Consider the following 12,318-nt stretch of genomic DNA (forward strand, 5'->3'; position numbering starts at 1 on the left):
TCTTAAAATAACAACTATTTATTTGTTTATTAGTATCAACTTGAGCTTAGCTTTATGGTTCTTCTGGGTCATTCCTGGGCTAGACTGGGGCTGGATAATTCCAGATGACTTCACTCACATGTGTTTTCCCTGAACTAGATGGTTGCACTAGCAGGGACTGGCTGGGGTTCTTCCTCTCCTCATGCTAACTCTAGCAGGGTACTGCACCTCTTCACATAGTGGCTCACTAACTCCAAGAAAGCAAAACAGAAGCATTATATTCATTAAATCAAGCTACAGGGTCAGCCAAGATTTAAGTAGACTCCAACCTTCAATGGAAAGAGTGATACATATGCACAGGGATGGGAGGAATTATTGGTGGCTGTTTGGGTAAGCTTTTCATCACCATGACCAAAATACCTGACCATAACAGGTGAGAAGAGGGAATATTTTTGACAACTCAAGAGTTTCAGAGGTCTCAGTCCATAGACAGCCGACTCCATTACTCTGGGCATAAGGTGAGGTAGAAGGGTGAAGGAGAGGCTCCATTCATGGCAGCCAAAAAACAGTAGGGAAGGAGTCACAGATAAGATGATGCCTTCCAGGCCACAGCCCCAGTGACCCATCTCTTCCAGTCATTCCCCTGTTGCCTACAGTTACTACTCATTCCTTTCACACTAGGATGGACTGATTAGGTTATAGCTCTCCCAATGCAATCATTTTTCTTCCATATATTCTTGCATAATGCAGGAGCTTTCGGTAAGGGACACCTCATATCCAAATCATAACAGTGGCCATCTTTGTGGACAATCTACTACAACCATGCTAAAGTTTCCGGGGCTTCTCTAAGACATTGAAGTATGAAATTAGATAAAGCAGTTTGGTCTACCAAACTGGATTGATTTTATAAATGTTAGAATTAACATAAATAAGTATTTAGAGCCATTAGACTTGGAAAGTTCACTTTGAAAAGTAGGGTAGATAAAAAAGAGAAGACAACCCAAGCCTGATCCTAAGGTGCTTCAACATCTAAAGGTGAGATGAAGAAAAAGGCAACAGAAAAACCCCAAAAGGGCCCTGTAAAATAGGAAAGAACTCCAGTGTTTAATGTAGGGAATGGCAGGAAAATTAAGGGTTTCAAGAAGGAGACCTCCGTTGTTGAAATATCAAGTTGGAAGTGATTCTTAGACTTGGTCACTCAGGAGCTATTAGTGGCTTTGATAACAAGGACTTGTATTGCCCCAACCCCAGTAATACTCAACAGTGGGCCACTTTTAAAAGTCATAAAAGTAGTTATGTTCTTAGAGTACAAATTTTACTCAATAATAAGCCATTTTAAAATATTTTATGAAAATAAAGAACTGCATTAGGGACAACCATGCAAAATTTGCATACATTTTCAAGATACTATATTGTATTTACTCCCAAAATTGTATGTCCTTGGGACTTCGGACCACATTGTATCAGCTTGACCTCTGGAGGGGCTGGAGACAGCTCAGTCATGTAGGTATTCTCCATACCAATATAGCCAAGCCCCAGTAAAAACTCTGGACACCAAGACTTATGTGAGCTTTTCTGATAATATACTCCATGTATATTATCACATATCTTTGCCCCGAGAAATTAGTACTTTTCATGACTGCATTGGCAGAAGACAACTGGAAGCTTTGAATGTAGAACACTCCTAGATAGACAGATCTACCTCTTCCTTTTTCTTTTCTCTGTATTCTTTTGCTGTAGTAAATTATTACCATGAATATAATAGCTTTCAGTGAGTTCTGTGAGTCTTGCCACATTATTAAACCTGAGGGTGGTTTCTGAACTTGCAACTGGTGTCAGAAGTGAGGTTGATTGAGGACTCCCAAACTGCACTTTAGGACTATAATTTTCCTCTGTCAATATAGGCATTTGGAAACAGAAGGCTCACTCTTTTCCGTTCCCTTAGGTTCTTGGCATTAGCTGTGCCAGTCCGCGCCATTGGTGCGTCTAGTAGCCATGCCACAGAAAATTGAGGAAATCAAAGATTTTCTTCTCACAGCCAGGTGAAAGGATGCCATATCTGTCAAGATCAAGAAAAACAAGGATAATGTGAAGTTTAAATTTTTTTTTAAGAGAGAGTGAGAGAGGGAGAGAGAGAGAGAGAGAGAATTTTAATATTTTATTTTTTTAGTTTTCGGCGAACACAACATCTTTGTTTGTATGTGGTGCTGAGGATCGAACCCGGGCCGCACGCATGCGAGGCGAGCGCGCTACCACTTGAGCCACATCCCCAGCCCGTGAAGTTTAAATTTTGATGCAGCAGATACCTTTATACCTTTGTCATCACAGACAAGGAGAAGGCAGAGAAGCTGAAGTAGTCCCTGCTCCCAAGTTTCAACTGAAATGAATCAGACAAGCTGATTCAAACTACATTAAAATGTTCAAAAGTGTGTGTGTATATATACACACACACACACACACACACACACACACATACATATATATGTATATACATACTTGGATGGAAAAATGTGAGAAACAATTATCTAGACATATTTCCTGGTAAACTATTATAATCAAACAGTATATATTGATCATCTGCTTGGTAGACAGGACTGAGTTAAGTTCTAGGAATATAAACATGAACAAAGCACAATCCATTCCTTCCATCAAGGAGTTCATGGACATTGTCCTATAAGATTTAGGATAGAGGAGTGAAGAAGATAGACATAACTTTGTCCTTGTAGCCTACCTCTGTGGAGGAATAGCAAGTTTTAAATGAGTATCACCTGAATGAGCAGGCATGCTTGAGTGGGGGTCTAAACGTTTACACTGACACCAACTTCATTTGAGTATCATTCCCTCTTTAGTTCACTAGAGTCAAAGATTTCTAGTTTCTGTGGTAGATAGAAAACTACATAATCATGTACCTAAGACAAAGAACACAATGCAGAGACAAGTTATATGGAAAAACAAGGTACTATTACAATAAGTAAAACATTAAGGTCCCAGCAGGATGTGCCTGTGGAAAGTTTAAGAGCCAGTGGAGGCTTGGTCTGGAATGTGTGAGAAAAGGTTGGAGCTAGAGACCCAGATTTGGGAGTCACAGCATAAGATTCTTGATGCCAAGGAAAGAGGTGAGCTGACATGCAATTTTGTAACACCCTCTACAAAATGTTAGCAAGTGTTGCTGAAAGATAATATGTTGGGAAGCACCAACATATAAGGTCCATAAAAGAATAAAGCAGGCATGGAAAGAGGCTGATAAAGAGAAGTCAGAAAGTTCAGAAGACCCCCCCAGAGAAATGGGATGCAATCCAAGAGTGTTTCATCGGAGAGAGACTCTTCAGAGTGCATTTGAATGAGTTCAAATGAAAAGGATTTGTTTTTTCTTGGGGGATAAAGGCCTTCACTACTCTCAAAAGTGCTTCATGACAACTGAGGGAAGCACACCAAGATTAATTTTTATTTGAAAGAGGAACCTGGAAGAAATTCTAGTCTCTAGTGCAGAATGCCCCCTGCCCGCCACTTCATTGATTCTTCCAATCATTCCAGAAGGATTTTAGACATATCAGTAACAAGAATGAATTTATTAGAAGGAAAAGGAAAAGCAAAGAGGGATACTCTAAAGGAACACAATGGGTGCTCTCAGAGAGGAGAGAGGCAGTGCACCTCCAGTTTTGTTGGGGGGGCTCCAGGAAAGTTTCCAAAGTTCCGCCCAGGTCCACCCCTTGGCTTTTGACAGGATGACATCAGATTTTTTTCAAGTCCCCACCGTGCATGTCAACTCTAGGTCACTTTGACCTAAACTGACTGGTTCTAATGGGAACCTATTCTTATAGATTCTATGATTAGGGGAACTTACCCTTATCACCCTGAGTTCTGGGATTTGGTCTGTGTAAGGGTCACAAATGTCCCACCCTTCAGGGTAACTTATGTTCTTTTTATTGACATTTTGGACCTGCATTTCCCCTGCAGGTAACAGGTTGTTTACCGAAGAATGTAACACGGACAGGGCTGCTCATAAATTGCTTTTGAAAAGAGAAAGTTCGTGGGAGTGAGCACAATGGGTCCATTTTATAGAATTATTCCCTTAACCTTATGTTTCCATGACTCCTGTCAGTCTATTCCTTATTAGGCAGTGACTAGAGTAACACTGAAAAGTAAAAGTTCTTAGCTTTCTACGCCTTCAGTAAAACTTACTGAATGCTTAAAGTTTGGTTGGGACCACTGGCTCAGAATCTCCTCTCTCCTGAGGTCTCTTTGGGAAAGAGCAAAAACAGATTTGTCGCATCCCGCCTCCAGCCTACGCTCTCAATCCAGGAGTAGAAGCGCAGCCCAACCACCAGGGGTCGCAGACCGCGAAACAATTGCAAGAGTTGGGGCGGAGCCAACCGTGGGGCGGGTCCTGAAGCGGCTTCCGGCTTCCGGCAGAGTCGTGGGTCGTCGTGCGCAGCCGCCATGGCAGCTGAGGAGAAGGATCCTTTGAGCTATTTTGCGGCATACGGGAGCAGCAGCTCAGACTCCTCTGGCGAGGAGGATAACAGCGAGCCGGAGGAAACGAGTCAGAAGGGCCCGGATCTGGCGAAGTCGGCGGGCGGCTGTGGGAACAAGGCAGAGAATCGACTGCCCGGACCCGATGAGCTGTTCCGGAGCGTGACTCGCCCAGCCTTTCTCTATAATCCGCTCAACAAGCAGATAGACTGGGAGAGGCACGTCGTCAAAGCGCCTGAGGAGGTGAGGTCCCCGACCCCGTTTCCCGATCTTGGCCCCGGCCTCCGCCCCATTCCTCCTGAGCGCGGTCCTAGGGGCCGGCAGTCCGATCCCCCACACGCAGTCATCCCCCGTCCCCCGCGGGATGCCGCACCACCCCCTCCCATCTCCAGCCCTAGGGAGCCCGGGTCCCCTCCCCATCCTGGTGGGTGTCGGACCGGACCCGCAGCCCCGCCCCTTGTGAGGAGACCCAAACCTCCGCGCTCGGTGCCCCCACCCGCGGGGCGAGGACTAACGGTGGTGACTCCCCCGCCCCCCTCGCTGCAGCTTCTCCCCGAGACCCCTTCCCTTTGACGCCGAAGTGCCTGCGGTGCTGCCTCCAAGACAGTGTCTGCTGCAGCCTCCTGAAGGGGTCAGCCTTGGCGTAGTATCTGAGACTGGATTCTTCTTTGGTAACTAAAAGTTATTAGCTTTATTCATATAGGGAACCCTTTGGCTTTTCACTTAACAGTATTGTGTTTTTGATGCAAAAAATGTATCTTTAAACCTTAAAAAAAAAAAAAGTCAGACAGCACGGTAATCGAACGGCAGGGAGGTGCATGTGCTCATATTAATCATGGAACCTCGGTTCGTCACAGGGCTTCTTAATGTGCTTACTTAACAGCCTCCAAAGGAATTCAAAATATGGAAGTCAAACTATGTGCCACCTCCAGAGACCTACACTACTGAGAAGAAACCTCCGCCTCCAGAGCTGGATATGGCAATAAAATGGTCGAACATATATGAGGACAATGGTGATGATGCCCCACAGAATGCTAAGAAAGCTAGGCTTCTACCAGAAGGGGAGGAGACATTAGAATCAGGTAAGAAGAATTAGGCTCTGGTGGTGTTATCTTGGTCCTTGTGATGGGTTTAAGAAGAATGAGATATTTAATGAACAAAGTTTAAACCTAGCATTTTGACAAACTGAAATGGACATTGGATACTTTGTGCTCTATTTTTGAAAAATATATTTTTCAATTTTAAATCGAAGTCTGATATCTAAACCAGTAGTATTTGCTACTGAAAGTGAAACATCATAAATTATTCAGGTTTTAAAGTGAAATTTCTGATATCACAATCAGTTTACATGATTTATGATAATTTTATTAGAACAACAGGAACTAATTCATGGATTCTTGTGATTGCACTTGTGAAGTGCTGACAGTTTCAATTTAAAGCAGTTGTGCTTTAGAACTAAAAATCAGTGTGATGAGATGGATTTAAGTATCACTACATAGTAATAGGAAGGAAATCATCTGGTTTTCTTGTCTTAGTTCATAGTATCATAATTTCATTTCTTACCTGAACTGTCACAGTAATCTCTGCCTCTGAACTCTTACCCCGACGGTTTCATCCTTCACACTTCAGCTAGTAGTTGAGGCTTCTAAAAGTCACAGATTATATAATTTGCCTGATTAAAACCCTTCAACACAAGATAGACTTAAGAGCTTTCTGATAGGCCCTGCCTGTGTCTTCACCATCATTTTGTTTTGTTGGGTACCAGGATTGAACTCAGGGTCACTAGACCACTGAGCCTCATCTCCAGCCCTATTTTTTGTATTTTATTAAGAGACAGGGCTCGCTGAATTGTTTAATGCCCCGATTTTGCTGAGGCAGCCTTTGAATTCTCAATCCTCCTGCCTCAGCTTCCCAAGGTGCTGGGATTATAGGCTTGCACCACCACACCTGGCTTCTTTATCATCATCTTGAAGGACCTCATTTCCAGCATTGTAAGATTTTGAAATTCAGAACTGCATACATCATGCTATTTTATGGTGCGCTGCCTTTTAATATATTTCACCTTAGTCTAGAATATTCTTTCCTCCCTGTTTGACTGGTAGATTCATTCATCCTTCAAAATCCAGCTCAAAAAATAATAATAATTATCTCAGGTGTAATCTCTAATTAATAATTGCTCCTCTGTACTTCATATATGCTAATGCTGCTAATGTCATTTATCACCTGTGTCTTGATTATTTTTTCATAAGTCTGTTTCCTTCATGAAAATGAATTCATCAACAGGATCCTGGTCCTCTGTTGTATCATAGTTATTACTTTGTAAGTATTTAGCAAATAATTGTCAGATTGAACTTAATGAACATAATGTTTTGGACTATCCATTTTTAGAAAGGGTGTGCCTTTATTCTAACAGATTTCTGGTCTCACAGTGCAAGCACCACTTATTTAGTTCCCTTTATAGCCTCACAGAGAGTTATGATTTAAGAGAAGGATTAACTAATGGGCAAATGTTCATATTCCAGTTTTGATTCTACCTAATTTTTCTTTCAGTAGTCTCCTGGTGTGTATTAGGAGTCATGAATGAAAGCATACACTTAGTGAATGGCATCCTTTTTTGGAGATCTTAAATCAAGTGGGCACTTATTGTATACCTCCTATTGTATAGTATTTTATATAATTAATAAAGTACATTTGCATAAATAATCTTTAATCCTTACAGAGCCTTGTGAAACCACATGGGAAAATGTGGAAAAGAGAACTTAACGTGACTTGTCCGAGGTCACAAAACTAGAAAATACATGCTCTAAAATAGGTAATTTTCACACAAGTTTTCTAATTAATCACTCATAACAACTTGATAAATTAGTGGCACATGATGCATTTTTACTATTTTTTTGTTTGTTTGTTTTTATTTTGTGGTGTTGGGGTTGAACCCAGGGCCTTGTGCATGTGAGGCAACTATGCTATATCCCCAGCCTGCATTTTTACTATTTTATAGACAAAACAATCTCAGATAAAATAATTTGTCTAAATTCACAAAGATGAAAATAGGCAGACCAGGGTTTCAAAGAGGTCTTTAAATGGAAATTGTGCCTTGTTAAGCTGAAGGTGGTTTCTTCTGTTTCCAAACTAGAGTGCTTGAGAAATAGCTTTGTTTCTGTAGGAAGGTCACTAGAGTTGTTATTTAAACTAGGTTGTCATTAGGCTGGTGCTTTAATATTTTTGTCCCTTTATGGAAAAGGCCAGGATTATTTACCAGGGCACGCAAGTAAGAAATAATTATTTCTTCTCTAACTTATTTCTTAGTTCAGTTAGAAGGAATTCCAAGCAAGTGGCAAAAAATACTATTCTCTCAAATAATTTATGTCCTTTTGATCACATGATGGTTGTTTATCAAAGTAAATGTAGGCAGTAGCAAAAGACAGAGACCCAAGATTCAGCTGGTTTATAGCTGGATCATATGATTAAAAGATAATTCTGCAATTTTCAAATTTGACTTTAATGGTAGTTATTAATGTGACTTTTCTTTTTGTAGTAAATAACTTCCTCTTTAGAAGTGGTTTTTGTTTTTGTTTTTTTTTTGCCATTGTAGACTTCCATCAAAAGCCACTCAGATTCATTGTTAAAAATCAGTAAGATTTGCTTATTTTTTAAATTCATGAATTAAAAAATTAAACCATGTGTTTATCATGTTACACTTAACTTTTATTTTGCCTTCCATTTTCTGTCCTTTGGCCTTTTTTGCCATTTAATTTCTTTCAGAGACTTTTTAGAGGAGTTGGGCAAGGTTAAACTCATCTGTTAGGTCTTGCTGCTTTGTAGCACTGTTGTTTTGATCTGGTTTGGTTTGGTTTGCAATGGTGGGAATTAAAGCCCAGGCTTTGCTCATGCTGGACAAGGGCTCTACCACTAGACTACATCCCCAACCCTTTTTATTTTGAGAAAGGGTCTTACTATGTTGCTCAGGCTGGCCTTCAATTTGGATTCCTCTTGCTTTAGCCTCCAAATAGCTGGAATAGCTGGGATGACAAGTGTGTACCACCACTCCTGTCTTTTTTATCAGCATATTTAGTGTTCATAAAACATGGATAAGAAAGGCTTAGATACTCTTTGTAACTTCATCAGCATGTAATTGTAAAAGCCTAGCTAACATAGCTTATTATTTTTATTTATTCTAAAATTTTAAAAGTTTATATTGATGTTAAACTTACTTACCTTGTGCTACTTGAGTTCCATAATTGATAAATTATTTCTGCACCAGTGCAACAGTACCATGTGACAAAAGCCTCCCTAAAGCTGATGAATGAGCATTTTCAGATTTGTTTTTCCTGCGCTGGTTTTTAAGGTAATTCTTTGTCTTGACACTAGATGGCATCAGCTCCTCTACTTAAATCACTGATAGAAGTTATTTTTTTTCAATCTCAGTAGTTTGTGGTTTTGTTATCACTAAATTTACTTATAAGTGGCAGAATAAAAGGAGAAGGAGAAGTGTCTTGGGGTCATCTTCTCAATATATGTTAATAGTGAATTTTATAGGAGGCTTAGAAAGTGCTTTTAATTTTTTTTATTACCATTCCTGAAAATAATCTCAGTATAACCTTGATGGTAACTCCAGTTAAAAAACAAATATTGGGACTGGGGATGTGGCTCAGTGGTAGAGTGCTCGCCTCTCAAGCACAGGCCCTGGGTTGGATCCTTGACACCACGTAAAAAAAGTAAATAAATAAAGGTATTCTGTCCAACTACAACTGAAAAATAAATATTAAAAAAAAAAATAGCCAAACGTCATGGGTCAGGTACAGTGATGCATGCCTGTAATCCCAGCAACTCTGGAGCCTGAGGCAAGTAGATCCCAAGTTCAAGACCAGCCTAAGCAACTTAAATTTTGTTTTATAAGCAAGACCCTGTCTCAAAATAAATAGAGCTAGGGATGTGACTCAGTAGTGTAAAACACCCCTGAGTTAAAATTCCCAGTCCCCCTACCCCCCCCCCCCCAGAAAAGGTCATGGCTTAAATAGAGTATTGTATCAGTTAACTTGTAGAGTCAGTATTTTTCTGTGTACATGGTAAACTACTGATTAAAACTTTGATTTGAAATTCCAGATTGGAGTTATTGATATGAGTTGTATTTATTATATTGCTTATATAAATTCATAGTGCTCTATGAGACATGAATCATATTCTCAAGTTGTATTTAAAGATAAATGAATAGGGATCACTTGATACTAATTATTGTCCTCATTAAAAAATGAATTGTTCTGAGTATGGTACATTCATTAGAAGAGAATTAAGGCTTAAGGTTTTTAATGTATTTCAATTTGTGATTGGATATCAGGTTCTCCAACTTTTTAATAAGAAGGTACCTTTCAACATATATTTATTGCATCACTTATGATACCTGTTGGACTTTGAGTCTCTGTTGATCAAGAAAAACTACAATTCATTAATGCGATGAATAAAATTTTGTTTTATAAATCATAACATCTTCTTCATGTGATGTACTTATTCTGTATGGAATTCTTAAAATGGTGCCACATATTTATGTAGGGACGTGGGAATTAGCAACTAGTCTGTGCTACCCTGTATTTTATTGAACCATATAGTTGGAATTTTATGGGGTTTTTTTTGTTTTGTTTTTGGTACTGCAGATAGTAACTAGAAGTGCTTAAACGCTGAGCGACATTCCCAGTCCTTTCTATTTTTCATTTTGAGAAAAGGTCTCACTAAGTTGCTCAGGTTCTCACTAAATTGCTAAGGTTGGCTTTAAACTTGGAATCCTCATGCCTCAGCCTCCTAAGTGCCTGGAATTACAGGCATGCACAACTGCACCTGGCAGATTTTTTAATAGAATAAAAAGATCCAGGGTTGGGGATAGAGCTTAGTTGGTAGAATGCTTGCCTCGCATATACAAGGCCCTGGGTTCAATCCCCAGCACCACCAAAAAAAAAAAAAAAAAAAAAAAAAAATCCACTTTTTTAGATTTGACGATTTTTGTTAATTGGAAATTTTCTGTGGCTACAGACACTAGTAATGTTTTGGAATTGTGAAAGATGGTTTGTTGGTTGGTTGGTTGGTACTGGGAATTGAACCCAGGAGTGCTTTTATACTCTTAGCCTTGTTTACTTATTTAGAGATGGGGTCTCTCAGTTGCTTAGGGCCTGGCTAAATTGCTCAGGCTGGCCTCAAATTTGTGATCCTCTTGATTTCAGCTTCCCAAGTTACTGAGATCACAAACATGTACCACCTTACCTGGCAAGGACACTGTTTGATACATGGTTCTTCTCTGCCTCCATCCAAATTTGACACAATATGAAGAGGGGAAGATATGTGTTGTTCTCTTGCCATTGGAATTTTCTGATTTAGTAATGGAGATTAGAACTACACATGGCAAAACTGAAAATAGAGGTTCAGTGAAATCTTTACTTGTGCTTTTTAACCTCAAAATGCAAGGGGGAGTGGTTGCTGAGTATGGGGGGAAAAGAAATAGTTGTGAGAGGAAAGAAAGATTGAAAAGGACAACCGATAACCTTTTAAATGATGTCATGGTTAGATTGATCCTTCTTATAGTAAGAAAACAGTGTGCTCCATTCTTACAAAGTACAGATGTCATTAATATGCAATGTATATACTGTAGAATATTAGAGAATAATTTTTCAGAGCAAATCTGATTTTCATGGAAACTCTTCTATTTAAACTACTTTAATGTAGTGCTAAATAATAAATTTGTGCGCCGGGCACCATGGCACACAGATGTAATCCCAATGGCTCAGGAGGTTGAAGCAGGAGGATCCTGAGTTCAAAGCCATCCTCAGCAAACATAAGGTGCTAAGCAACTCAGTGAGACCCTGCCTCTAAGTAAAATGCAAAATAGGGCTGGGGGTGTGGCTTAGTGCCCCTGAGTTCAATCCCTAGTAACAAAAAAAAAGGTAAATTTGTGAATTTTATATTGCTGTAATAGAAAAAAAATGTTTTCATTTAGAGTTTAATATCAGTTCTAAAAATTATTTTTAAATTTTTATTTGGAAATTTTAACAGTTGAAGGTGTTTATTTTGGTATAAAACCTATGACATTTTAATGCTTTCCGTGTTGGTTGCTTTTTAAATGACTGATTGAAATTCTTCCTTTCCTATTTAAAGATGATGAAAAAGATGAGCATACTTCAAAAAAGCGCAAAGTAGAACCAGGAGAACAAGCAAAGAAGAAAAAGTAAACAACCACAAGTGACAAGAATTTTTGGACTACTAAACTTGTTGAAATGTGTCTTTGGGCAGATTAATTTGATGTTGTGGGTTATTATGACAAAACATCTCTGTGAAAGTACATATGTTAATGAACTAATAAGTATTGCTTCAAGAACTTTCCACTGTAGAATTCATTTTTAATTTAAAACTTGTATGTATTTAAAATTCAAATGGTGATCTGTGATTGTGAAATTAACAGTACTTGGAAGCATTCTTGTTATCACATAATTGGTGACATGCTTTGAGAGTTTTGTCACATATTGACATGGAAATGTTCTATGAACCTTTTATAAAGGAATATATTTTTAAAGTGAATATATTGTACTGTGAACTTGTAGGGTGCTTTTCATCAGTGTTTGTACAGTGTAAATAGATCATGGAAATAAAATTACTTATTCAATATTACTCTTACTGCATAATATCAACATTTGAATATTTGTGACAAGTACCTTCCTTGTGACAAGGAGGAATTACCATTGGGGGAGTGCCTCATGTTCCAGGTGCTTTGTATATATGTTATCTCTAATCCTCAAGCAGCTTTGTAAGAAGTACTAGTATCCCGTTTTATAATAAAGAGAGCTTGAGTAACATGTCCAAGTTTGCACAGGTAGTGATGAATATTGA

The 12,318-nt window shown here is 39.1% G+C and overlaps 1 protein-coding gene across 1 annotated transcript; it reads left to right on the top strand.

Annotated features, from left to right (window-relative positions):
• The first annotated feature begins 4,380 nt into the window (after positions 1-4,380).
• On the top strand, positions 4,381-12,099 carry C7H1orf52 (chromosome 7 C1orf52 homolog). Its single transcript, XM_076863634.1, has 3 exons — positions 4,381-4,695; positions 5,336-5,534; positions 11,590-12,099. The coding sequence occupies exons 1-3, from the start codon at positions 4,420-4,422 to the stop codon at positions 11,661-11,663; spliced, it is 549 nt and encodes a 182-aa protein (XP_076719749.1). The 5' UTR covers positions 4,381-4,419; the 3' UTR covers positions 11,664-12,099.
• The last annotated feature ends 219 nt before the right edge of the window (positions 12,100-12,318 follow it).

The sequence above is a fragment of the Callospermophilus lateralis genome, chromosome 7 (assembly GCF_048772815.1).
Source record: "Callospermophilus lateralis isolate mCalLat2 chromosome 7, mCalLat2.hap1, whole genome shotgun sequence".
NCBI classification, from domain to species: domain Eukaryota; kingdom Metazoa; phylum Chordata; class Mammalia; order Rodentia; family Sciuridae; genus Callospermophilus; species Callospermophilus lateralis.

Excerpts from the sequence above, each read along its gene's own strand:
- C7H1orf52 (XM_076863634.1), top strand. The coding sequence starts at position 4,420 with ATGGCAGCTGAGGAGAAGGATCCTTTGAGCTATTTTGCGGCATACGGG. Across the intron at positions 4,696-5,335 it reads TCGTCAAAGCGCCTGAGGAG|CCTCCAAAGGAATTCAAAAT; the intron begins GTGAGGTCCCCG and ends CTTACTTAACAG. Across the intron at positions 5,535-11,589 it reads GGAGGAGACATTAGAATCAG|ATGATGAAAAAGATGAGCAT; the intron begins GTAAGAAGAATT and ends TCCTATTTAAAG.